At 42.8% G+C, this 12,121-nt stretch overlaps 2 protein-coding genes across 3 annotated transcripts; one reads left to right on the top strand and one right to left on the bottom strand.

Annotated features, from left to right (window-relative positions):
* The first annotated feature begins 183 nt into the window (after positions 1-183).
* LOC110512351 (glycogenin-2-like) lies at positions 184-6,460 on the top strand. 2 transcript variants are annotated; one of them, XM_036982999.1, is made up of 8 exons: positions 184-630; positions 893-1,031; positions 1,319-1,493; positions 2,104-2,266; positions 2,941-3,067; positions 3,216-3,429; positions 4,787-4,933; positions 6,030-6,460. In XM_036982999.1, exons 1-8 carry the CDS (start codon positions 624-626, stop codon positions 6,156-6,158), a joined length of 1,101 nt encoding a protein of 366 aa, XP_036838894.1. In that variant the 5' UTR covers positions 184-623; the 3' UTR covers positions 6,159-6,460. The 2 variants fall into 2 exon arrangements, with proteins under 2 accessions (XP_036838894.1, XP_036838895.1); XM_036983000.1 differs by lacking the exon at positions 4,787-4,933.
* Positions 6,461-8,388: 1,928 nt separating this feature from the next.
* c7h10orf53 (chromosome 7 C10orf53 homolog) lies at positions 8,389-12,121 on the bottom strand. The gene is made up of 3 exons (XM_021608827.2): positions 11,890-12,121; positions 11,625-11,744; positions 8,389-8,532 (listed from the first exon to the last, which is right to left on the bottom strand). The coding sequence occupies exons 1-3, from the start codon at positions 11,981-11,983 to the stop codon at positions 8,468-8,470; spliced, it is 279 nt and encodes a 92-aa protein (XP_021464502.1). The 5' UTR covers positions 11,984-12,121; the 3' UTR covers positions 8,389-8,467.

Below are 12,121 nucleotides of genomic sequence, written 5' to 3'. Positions count from 1 at the left end.
TTTCCATCAAGTTTTAAACATCGGCGTTGTTGTCCATAGTAGAATTCATTTGTATATCATGAAGATTGACTAACGGTTCTTGAATGCATCTGCACGTAGTACTATGCCCTTAGTTCCAGGGGTTGGACTACTGCAGACTCTATAGAGTAGGTCCTGCTTAAACTCTGCAACTTTTCATTTTAGTTGAATGACCAGTGACACATGACCGAGAACTCAAACAGAGAGACTGATTTTGCTCTTGGTCTAAAAAACGGCAGATTTATTTGTGTATCTACCAGCTTGAGGTTACACCCCCTGGCTTTAGATATAACCTCTCATAGTACATTTACAACTAATACTACTAAACTTTGAAATAGCTGTAATTTAAAAAAAAAAAACTTTGTATTGATCATTCTGTATCTATTGTTTGCGGGACAGTTACTACTGCTGGACTCGCTGGACTGTCGGACTGCAGTATCAACATATTGGAGTTTCATTTTAGGGGAAACCAGTGCATTTTCTGCCAAGTCCTCTCTGCCAGTGGTGCGGGACCTGATCGATCACTTTGACACTTCTAATACCATCTATCACTTTTACCTCTGCCTCAAGTTGTTGTTCGTTTAGAGGAGTCGCTGTCACACACCATGCCAGGTAAGTTCTCATCATTATATTATAACCAGTTTAATATAACCTGCCAAGTGTCAAGTTGATTGACGTCACTCTCTTGCAATCTCTAGCAAGAGGAAAAGAGGAAGTGCTTGAATCGCGAGGAAAAACTTGAGAAATGTACTACTTTTAACTCTTAAAAGAACATAACGCTGATGGCCCAGTAAAACTGCTAAAATCCCCTGCTGGGTGTTGGTCATCTATTTCTATGAATAACACCACCCACTCTTCCTTCCTGTGCCACCAGCGAACCAGGCCTTTGTCACCCTGGCCACCACAGACAGCTACTGCATGGGGGCTCTGGTGGTAGGACAGTGTTTACGACGACACAGGACCACACGCCAGACTGTTGTGATGGTCTCCACTAATGTCTCTAGCCAGGCACGGTGAGAAAAGTCCATGCATCTCAGACAGAAATGTAATATCACCGAGTCATGGAGAGTGATGCATGACCTATTAGAATGTGAATGAAAGTTATACTCTGTGACAGAGGTCCCGGAAGAATCAGACAAATGAAGTGTTTTGTCTCTCATCAGTTAAGGGGGCATTAGATTCACTGGATGGAGTCGTTTGCGGTCCTGGGTTCGCTGCGGACCTAGTGTATTTCTTGTGTATTGAAATGATGTAAAATCGGACTGTTAGTTGTAGTAAATCCTGTGTTCTCTCCCCATAGGGCTGCCCTGGGCCATGTGTTTGACCGGGTCCTGGTAGTGGATGTGTTGGACAGTGGAGACCAAGCACATCTATCCTGGCTGGGACGACCAGAACTGGGTGTCACTTTCACCAAGCTCCACTGTTGGACCCTCACCCAATACAGCAAATGTGTGTTCCTGGATGCAGACACACTCGTGAGTGTACTGAAATCTCCCGAGACACCACTTGTCTCTCATATAAACACCCACTCAATAATCAATTTGTTTTAAAACCAAGGAAGCAAACCTTACAATGTCAAAGCTTGGTCTTTACCAGCAAATAAATTTTAATGTTTGAGTTGTGCAATTATGTATCTGTAACTATCATGGACCCAAACATAGTCATTGAAAGGTAAATCAGTACCTAACATGAATGTGACAATCGCCATGGGACAAACCGTCATATTTTTGCTCTGTAAAGACAAGTACAGAGCGCTTTTTACGTGCTGCAGAGATGGGCGTGTTTGGTTTGAGTGTCAAGATCAAGCAAATGGAGCCCCGACTGGTCAGAGGGCTATGTAGGAAGTTCAACTGAAATTGATACAGAATGAGCACATCCAGTGTCATACAATAAATCTGAGCTCTCATTATAGAAAACATCCACAGGTATGTGCAGTACCTACAAACGGCATCATGACCCTTGATCTGGATCTTGACCTTAATCAAATCAGTGTTCATGTCGCAGAAAATGTCTACTAAATGAACTCTGTACAAATGGCATTAGAAACTAACTTCCTCTGTTTCCTGTTGACTCCCTGGCCTGTAGGTGCTGTGTAACGTGGACGAGCTGTTTGAGCGTGAGGAGCTGTCTGCGGCCCCTGACCCTGGCTGGCCGGACTGTTTTAACTCAGGGGTGTTTGTGTTCCGGCCCTCTCTGATCACCCACGGCAGGCTGTTGGAGCATGCACGACAACACGGCAGCTTCGACGGTCAGTCAGAACCCTAACTCTTGCTTCAAGTCCACAGCCCAGTTCAACCCTAACCCCAGCCTCAACCCTGACCCTAGCTTCAAGTCCACATCCCAGTTCATCCCTAACCCTAGCCTCAACCCTGACCCTAGCTTCAAGTCCACAGCCCAGTTCAACCCTAACCCTAGCCTCAACTCTAACCCTAGCCTCAACTCTAACCCTAGCCTCAACCCTAACTCTAGCCTCAAACCTGACCCTAGCTTCAAGTCCACAGCCCAGTTCAACCCTAACCCTAGCCTCAACTCTAACCCTAGCCTCAACTCTAACCCTAGCCTCAACCCTAACCATAGCCTCAACCCTAACCCCAGCCTCAAACCTGACCCTAGCCTCAACCCTGACCCTAGCCTCAACCCTGACCCCAGCCTCAACCCTGACCCTAGCCTCAACCCTGACCCTAGCCCTTTAACTGTCTCTTCTTGAAAGACATTTGGAAAACACACCTTGATGTTCATTTAGGAAATTACAGAGCTCTACCACGCGGTTGAGAATACCAGCAATGCCATATTAGAATTGTCCATTTGCATAGCAACTTTACCTATCTCAACAATATTACATAAATTACTTTACTTCTTCATTGGCTCTTCCTTATGATCTGAGCTGACAGTAACTCTACGGTATGCCCTCTCTGTTTTCAGGTGGGGACCAGGGCCTCTTGAACACATTTTTCAGTGACTGGGCTGTTAGAGATATCAGTAAACACCTGCCTTTTGTGTACAACCTCAGTGCCATCGCAGTCTACACCTATTTGCCTGCTTATCAAGAGTGAGTCATATTTACCTTCAAGTGGATCATTTCAGTAAATATTAAATTTCCGTGATTGAAAAGCATATTTTGACCACCAGCCTGACCCCGACCCTGCTACGTTTTTTTGATGTTGACCATATTGTACTGTTATCCTGGTCCCACACAGATATGGTCACAATGCTAAGATTGTCCACTTCCTGGGTTCGGTCAAGCCATGGAATCTACGTTCTAACTCACAGACCAATCAGCACACCAACAGCCACCTGGAAGAGTTTGTTTACCAGTGGTGGATGGAGTACTCCTACTTACATCACCTTATAAAGACAATGTCCCATCAAGAACCTGCTGTGCCAAGCCAACATGCCGGGCCAAAGCAACATGTAAGACGTTGTAGAATTGACTCTCGTATTTTTCTCATTACTGTATATGCACTTTTTAACATAACCACATGCAAAACAAAGTGAAAATGTCACTGCATTGCTGTTTTATGTACTGTATACTGCACCACTGCAGAGCGTATACAACATTTGAACATTTAGGTAAACGTTTGCATTTGACAGACTGCGTAGTTGGACTACAAGGTACATCCTATAGAGAACATGTGTGTTTTTTCCTATGTCTGTTGTTCTTACGCAAAAGTACCACAGAGAGAGATCAGAGTCCAGTACTCTTGCCCCCTACTCTTCTTCTCTCTACACACCTATACCAATATACCTTAGGTGGTTCTCAACAGTACACACCATCACACTTCTTTCACAGAGCCAGGGAAGAGAAGAAGAGAAGCCAAAGGGGAGAGAAGAAGAGAAGCCAAAGGGGAGAGAAGAAGAGAAGCCAAAGGGGAGAGAAGAGAAGCCAAAGGCGAGAGAAGAAGAGAAGCCAAAGGCGAGAGAAGAAGAGAAGCCAAAGGGGAGAGAAGAAGAGAAGCCAAAGGGGAGAGAAGAAGAGAAGCCAAAGGGGAGAGAAGAAGAGAAGCCAAAGGCGAGAGGAGAGAAGCCAAAGGCGAGAGAAGAAGAGAAGCCAAAGGCGAGAGAAAAAGATGAGCCAAAGGCAAGAGAAGAAGTGAAGCCAAAGATGAGAGAAGCAACAGTGTCGTTGATAGAGGACCTCACAGAATCATTACTCCGAAAAGTCAATCTGCTCCCAGAGGAGAGGAAGAAGAAGCTTGATTCACCCACACAGCCAGGAGAAATGGTTAGTCTTTAACAAAAGATGATATTGAGCTTTTGCCTCTGCATTATGATTATTAATTAGGTATGACTTAAGTGTCTGAGGGATTTTGGAAGTAGTAAGTATTAGTTGTTAATTCTGATAGCTCTTTAACCCGGTTACGAATTCTGATCAGCTTGAGGGATTTTGCTCAACGAGCAAGAATTTAGAGAATTTAAGGTTATTGCAGTGGTTGTGATTCTAGAGGCTGTGCACACCCTGCCAGTGTCAATGCGTCATAGGAAGGAACAGTGTGAGAAAATGAATGAAATTATTTCTCAACACCTATTGAAATCTGACTCACGGACCTATATGATTGAAGCCATTGCTGTCAATACTTGCAACCTGGTGTAAACAATTCAGTGGGTACTAATTTACCACACTAATAGTAAATATATATAATTTATATATAACAAATATTAAAGTGGATGCTTGTCAAATACTTACAATTTTAGTTGGGTGTCTCTAGCTGTCTGTTGTTGTGGAGCGACCTATAACTAACTCCATGTGTGATTGGTCCCTGTCCTACAGCGTACCCAACGTCAGGGTGTATCCACGGGGAAGGAGGGAGGAGCTGGAGACAGAACAGCAAACCAGGACCCACCTGGACCCAGTGAGGAAGGGTCAGAGGTCACTGAAACGGCCTTCAACCCCATGGAGGATCCTGCCACTGAACCTGTATGCCACCTGTCTACACTAATATACACGGAGTGTACAAAACATTAGGAACACCTGCTCTTGACGTAGATTGACCAGGTCAAACCACGTGACAGCTATGATCCCTTATTGATGTCACTTGCTAAATCCACTTCAAATCAGTGATGAAGGGGAGGAGACAGGTTAAAGACAATTGAGACATGGATTGTGTATGGGTGCCACTCAGAGGGTGAATGGGCAAGACAATTTAAGTGCCATTGAACAGGGTATGGTAGTAGGTGTCAGGCACACCGGTTTGAGTGTGTCAAGAACTGTAACGCTTCTGGATTTTTCACGCTCAACAGTTTCCCGTGTGTATAAAGAACAGTCCACTACCCAGAGGACATCCAGCCAACCTGACACAACTGTGGGAAGCATTGGAGTCAGTTTTTTTTTTTACCTTTATTTAACTAGGCAAGTCAGTTAAGAACAGATTCTTATTTTCAATGACGGCCTAGGAACAGTGGGTTAACTGCCTGTTCAGGGGCAGAACGACAGATTTGTACCTTGTCAGCTCGGGGGTTTGAACTTGCAACCTTCCGGTTACTAGTCCAACGCTCTAACCACTAGGCTACCCTCCTTGCAACTCTATACTAGGAAGGTGTTCTGAAAGTTTTGTACACTAAGTGTATATTTAAAGCCTACTATTAGGAACTGATTTAAGAAATGATCGATATGTCATTCCATGTTTAAATGATCAACATTACAGAAACGGTTGGCAAAATACAAATTCCTACTGTAGTAACACCCTCTGCTGGTGCACAACAGTATTAACATATTTGATCTTAACAACAAAATATCACACCTCGTATTGCTTCAGGGCCTCCCGGTAACCATTCCTTAGTGATTTATTTGAATTTTCCTCATCTCTCCATCTTTCATTTTTCATTACTCTTCTGACTGATGGTGAATGGAATGGCTGCCTAATCAATTGTTTTTTATCATCTTGGTTATTACGAATATAATTTATCATCTTGGTTCCTAATCTATCATATAATCTTGGTCATTTTGAATCTCTTTTATCATCTTGGTTATTTCCAATGTATTTTCTTTGAACATCTCGGTCATTTCCTTGTAGACTGCTGCCAAGACAGAGGAGGATGATCTGGAGCAGCGGAGGCTGTGGGAGGAGGGCCAGGTGGACTACCTGGGCAAAGACGCCTTCGACAACATCCAGAAAAAACTGGACCGATTCTTATATTTGTAGCTTGTTTCGTGTGGCAAGATACTGTAGCAATAGTACTGTATACTCATGTTCATGTTGAAGTGTGTTATGTCTCTAGCGTAGACCACCACTCTAATAGGGGTTTCTGTGTCCCTTTGCTGTAAAAAAAAAAATATATAAACTTGATTCCAATTTCATTTAAAAAAATGTGCTCAGAATTCATGTTGAGATGCATTCCTTATTTTGATGTTATGCTGGATATATCTGGAAGATTTTAAATGGTCTCTATGTTGCCACTAGAGGGCACTGTGGCTTTTTAAATAAAGCACATTTCCTGGTCAAAGATAAAGTCACACTCAACTCCAACAGCCCTATAGGGGTCATGATAGTCTTGCGTAGACTACGGCAACTAGGGAAAGAAGAAGTAATATTGGCCTCAGGGATCCTATTCATACATGTTGTTGGAGCAATATTAATCTATAGGCGTGTACACCACTATTGTCCAAGGAGAGAATGGTAGCCCTCACTGTGAGGGTCTGGGAAGGGCTGTGTAGACCTACCAAGGCTAAGGAGATATAAGGTCAGCACAGAACTGTTAACGCTATCCTGAAAGACTAAACACAACCTCAAACTGAAAAGAATAATAACATATTCCAAAACGTATATAGGCTACTTACAGTAACAAGCCCACCTTCCCGCTCACTATCTCTAGTCCAGTCTGTTCCAGTCCTTCATCTCCAAATGGGAAGAACAGCAGCAGCCTTATGTAACTTAAGGCTGCACTTAAATGGACTAATCAGCCACATCTTTAAATCAGGCAAGTGGAGTCATCTGGCTGTATTCTCTACCAGTTATTCAATAGCATTTGACATCACAATAACCCTCCTAAAGGAGTTCACTACTGCCTGAGTCTATTTGCTTTGACAATCGCTTTCATTTGACACCCAGATGTTTTCTCTGAATTCCATAGCTTCGCTGTCAGGTACATTAACTGTGCTATCCACCTAGCCAGGTTGAAGATCTAGCAAACTGCATTGCGCTGTTAAAAACAGGAGCTTCAGGCAATAGTTTAGGAGGGTGGAGGCGTGAGGAGAGAAAAATACAGTATATTTCAGTTAGTTTCCTTTTGTTTACTCCCCCTTAAATGTGTTTCAGTGCTAGACACTGCGTCCCGAATGGGACCCTATTCCCTATATAGTGCACTACTTCTACTGGTTCTGGTCAAAAGTAGTGCACTATATGTGGAATAGAGTGACATTTGGGAGGTATACACTGATGCCTCACAGGAAGAAACGTAGGTAATCATCTCGGCTCTTTCAGACGATGGGGGGACAAGGTTTTCTTTTCATTGTCTGATATTCACCCAAAAATAAAGTCCTCCAAGCTGGCTGCTTTTAGTAATAAAGCATTAATAACATTTCGAGGACAATCACAGGCCAAGAGGAGGCGTAATGTATTTATATGTGTGTGTGTGGGGGGGGGGGGGGGGCTTGATTACATTGAAATGAAATGTGATAAGTGCCATGAACCCCTATAAGCACCTCCATATGTTTTTGGTTAACGTTGAAGCTGACATTGAGCCTAACCTCAAGAGGTGGCGTCCGAAATGGCACCCTATTCCCTTAAGAGTGCACTACTTTTGACCAGGGCTCTGGTCAAAAGTAGTGCACGACATAGAGAATAGGGTGCCATTTGGGACACACCCCAGACTGTGACTGTGTGGCAGTGTTTGCCTGACTGTTTGGATTTTTGCTTGCAATGCAAATTTGGTCCGCTAATTTGGTCTGTGGTTTGACCGATGGGGTATGATTCTATTAGTGCACAATCCCTCCCATAAGGCTAATTGAGAATGGATTGCAGAAGTAATCATATTCAGATGAGGAGAGAGACCACAGGAAGCAGATCTAAGAATGGTTGTATGCCAAAGGTTAAGGGAATTATATGGATTTTGTCATGTATGTTTTCAGACAGGGACAAGACATAACATTGTCTGAGACAATATCGACAATGATATAGTAACTATAGTTCAGTCAATCACCACAAAGCAACAATCATAAGAAACTATAATGACTACATGTTGCAATTAGCATGTTGCAGTCTCTCAATACAGACTGTTGAGATGACCAGCATACACGGCACGTTTGATTCTGGGTCCCCGAGATTTTGTAGCAATAAATACAACAACACTTAACTTAATGCTGGAGAACACTATTGTATGGTACTGTAATGCTTGTCATCAACAAAAAAAACAACACAAAAAGTCTCCGTTGCTGTGCTTCTCTTCAGGTTTACTATTAGATTTGCCTAGATTCTTCCCATTGACCAATCTCCTGGTAGAGTGTGGGTGTATCTCAGTATGCATTCTGCACAGCAGTGACGGCCTCCTTGCATAGGGGGTCCAGTTTCCCATCTCCTCCTGTGGAAGGCAGAATAAATGACTGTTACTCTATAAACACAATGTACTCAATGCTACTGTGACATCATAATCAGTGACTTGGACAATCTGATTAATCTGAACACTCTATGACGATGGCTTCATATAGATGGCTCTAGAAGAGGGGTTTTCAACCTTGTCTTGCCCAGAAGCCCCCTCCCAGGCAAATTGGCGACCCAGGGATCCCACTCCTACGTTCTCAAAAATGTTTTGTCACCTCTTGTTAGGTGAATGATAATGTAAAGGACAAGTAATCAACATTTTAAAATTAATAGATTTGGTAGATAGTTTTTCATTATTTTGAAGTATGAGGACACCCCTTCAAATTAGTGGCTTCTGCTATTTCAGCCACACTCGTTGCTGACAGGTGTATAAAATTGAGCACACGGCCAAGCAATCTCCATAGACAAACATTGGCAGTAGAATGGCCTTACTGGAAAGCTCTGACTTTCAACGTGCCACCTTTTCAACAAGTCAGTTTGTCAAATTTCTGCCCTGCTAGACCTGCCCCGGTCAACTGTAAGTGCTGTTATTGTGAAGTGGAAACGTCTCGGAATAACAATGGCTCAGCTGTGAAGTGGTAGGCCACACAAGCTTACAGAACAGGACAGCTGAGTGCTGAAGCGCATAGCATGTAAAAATTGCCTGTCCTCGGTTGCAACACTCACTGAGTTCTAAACTGCATCTGGAAGCAACGTCAGCACAAGAACTGTTCGTCAGGAGCTTCATGAAATGGGTTTCCATGGCCGAGCAGCCGCACACAGGCGTTCTCTGGAGTAATGAATCACGCTTCACCATCTGGAAGTCTGGCGGGAAAAAATCTGGGTTTGGCGGATGCCAGGAGAATGCTACCTGCCCCAATGCATAGTGCCAACTGTAAAGTTTGGTGGAGGAATAATTTTCTGGGGCTGTTTGTCATGGTTTGGGTTAGGCCCTTTAGTTCCAGTGAACAGAAATCATAACGCTACAGCATACAATGACATTCTAAACGATTCTGTTCTTCCAACTTTGTGGCAACAGTTTGGGGAAGGCCCTTTCCTGTGTCAGCATGAAAATGCCCCCATGCACAAAGTGAGGTCCATACAGAAATAGTTTGTCGAGATTGGTGTGGAAGAACTTGACTGGCCTGCACAGAGCCCTGACCTCAACTCCATCGAACACCTTTGGGATTAATTGGAATGCTGATTGCGAGCCAGGCTTAATCGCCCAACATTAGTGCTGTAATGATGTGCGCTGAGAGTCAGGAGGGAAATTCAGGGAGTGAGTGTTTTAATAAATTAACACAACACAAAAATAAGAAACACGAACAATGTACAGAACTGACACAGAAACAATAACGCCTGGGGAAGGACCCAAGGAAGAGACATATATAGGGAATGTAATCAGGGATGTGATGGAGTCCAGGCGAGTCTGATGTAACGGTCGTGACTGGTGTGCGCCATAATGAACAGCCTGGTGACCTAGAGGCCGGAGAGGGAGCACACGTGACAAGTGCCCAACCTCACTAATACTCTTATGACTGAATGTAAGCAAGTACACACAGCAATGTTCCAACATCTGGTGGAAAGCCTTCCCAGAAGAGTGGAGGCTGTTATAGCATCAAAGGGAGGACCAACTCCATATTAAATCCCACGATTATGGAATGAGGTGTTCGACGAGCAGGTGTCCACATACTTTTGGTCATGTAGTGTGTCATTTTCTTAACCCATCTAGTGACTAAATGACAGCGTAGGTTTCAAGTATCATGCTAGCTAGTCTTGGGTGTACGCCTGGGAGAGACAGATGGGACGAAAGTAACACCTTGTAAACTGATGACCCGGAATCAAATCAAAGAACTTTTAAGCACAGGTCATTGTCTCCTCCAGCTCATATTGCTTTTATAATGTCAGCAAAATATCAACAAGTGACTGAATGTTTGAAAATGATATATAACATCGTTAGAATCATGCCTTAATCAATTGGCTTGAAGGATCAGCTTCTCACATAAGCTTTTATCAACAGGTTAGTGGTTAAAAAATATATATCTTTATGATTCTGGGGGTCAATAACCTTGTATCAAGCCATGAAAATGTGATAAGCATGATGAGTTTGCCTTTTTAGAAGAGAATAAAGACATTGATTCTATCAAGGAACGAGGAGCGCGCCTGACATGGACAACTGGAGCATAGCATGACTAGTAATTGAAAATCATCTACTATATTCTCATTAAAGCGAGACTAGAAAATTATGCTTACTATAGATATTATGTGATCCATTTTAGTCCGATTAATATTGTAAGGCTAACTATTGTGGTTTCGCAACACTGTGATGTTGACGTATGGTTCATTTTCCTAAATGTCGAACCTTTGGCATTACTTATTCAAATCCGCACAAACATGAATTTACGGCTGGTAGTACATTGGTTGAAATTAACGAGCGTTACAACCCAGAAACATGGAGATGAGACAAATATTGTGCACTTCTCCCGCCCCGCCGGCAAGTACAAAAGTAACATTGCGGTAGTTTTGTTCTCAGTCTATTTAATTTAAACTCATTTACCATATACATGAAATTACAGTTGCTAATGGTAGAGGACATAGAAGTTGTTTGTCATACAATATGGTGTCTCTAGCTCTATCGATCTCTGAGTAAATAGAAACAAAAAGCGTTACTTTCGTCACAGGCCTCCCTTCTATGTGTAATTGGCAGTTGAGAAATAAAGTTGACATCATTAGAAATAAGATATTGTCCTATTTCCTACTGTAGGTATGCATTTCAAAATGTGTTCATTCTGTTGTTGCTAGCAATATTCATTAACAAAAATGTATCCACTTTTTTGTTGCTCTATTGATATATTTTCGCGGACCCCTAGAGGGGTGGCAGACTAGGTTGAATACCCCTGCTCTAGAATTCGTTTTTTTATTTTTTTATTTTACAGATGAGGTCACAATCAGAGAGTGGACAAGGGTTATATCCATGTGCATTCAGTTACAGTATGCATACCTAACTCTGTGAAAACGATACGTCATAATTGACCACAGGTAAGAGTCTGTACACTTTGACCGAGTAATCTACAGTATCTACATTGAATTTACCAAACTCCAGTTGTTTTATGCTGCATGTGTAGACACATTCTCCATTGACCACAAGTTCCACCTTGTTCCAATCAGACATTTTCTCCAATACACTTTGATGTCCATTCTCTTTCAATGCAGCTAGGAAAGTTAGAAGACATGGATAAGTGCCATTATCGGGGAAACTAAAAGGTAGGCTACTAACTGCTCACATATATACAACTAATACGCACTTTGACGCTGCAATAGGCACACTTATTTGAATGTAGCCAAGGATTATATCTACCTTGGAGGCCAATCAGACGAAACGTTCTGTGGTCCACGATGCCACACGATTTATAAGGGCCGTAGCGCACGATTACTACTGCATTTTGAGGCATTGTAACTATTGCTGATAACGCCTATTACCAACTAAACCTCTTCTATGTCCTGGATTAATTTCTGGCCTGTGTTACGCACAGCAGTGCCCCTAACGACGGGGCGCGACCGTCATCTCCAAGGAAGTAATTTACTGGTTT

The sequence above is a fragment of the Oncorhynchus mykiss genome, chromosome 7, assembly GCF_013265735.2.
Source record: "Oncorhynchus mykiss isolate Arlee chromosome 7, USDA_OmykA_1.1, whole genome shotgun sequence".
In the NCBI taxonomy this organism is placed as follows: domain Eukaryota; kingdom Metazoa; phylum Chordata; class Actinopteri; order Salmoniformes; family Salmonidae; genus Oncorhynchus; species Oncorhynchus mykiss.
This window is presented reverse-complemented; position numbering and strand designations above follow the sequence as displayed.

Bases quoted from the DNA above. Each gene is read 5' to 3' on its own strand.
- c7h10orf53 (XM_021608827.2), bottom strand. From the start codon at position 11,983: ATGCCTCAAAATGCAGTAGTAATCGTGCGCTACGGCCCTTATAAATCG. The intron at 11,745-11,889 runs GTAGATATAATC...TAACTTTCCTAG, and splicing joins TCGTCTGATTGGCCTCCAAG to CTGCATTGAAAGAGAATGGA. The intron at 8,533-11,624 runs GTAAATTCAATG...TGCCTTCCACAG, and splicing joins CATAAAACAACTGGAGTTTG to GAGGAGATGGGAAACTGGAC.
- LOC110512351 (XM_036982999.1), top strand. The intron at 2,267-2,940 runs GTCAGTCAGAAC...CTCTGTTTTCAG, and splicing joins ACAACACGGCAGCTTCGACG to GTGGGGACCAGGGCCTCTTG. The intron at 3,430-4,786 runs GTAAGACGTTGT...CCTGTCCTACAG, and splicing joins ATGCCGGGCCAAAGCAACAT to CGTACCCAACGTCAGGGTGT.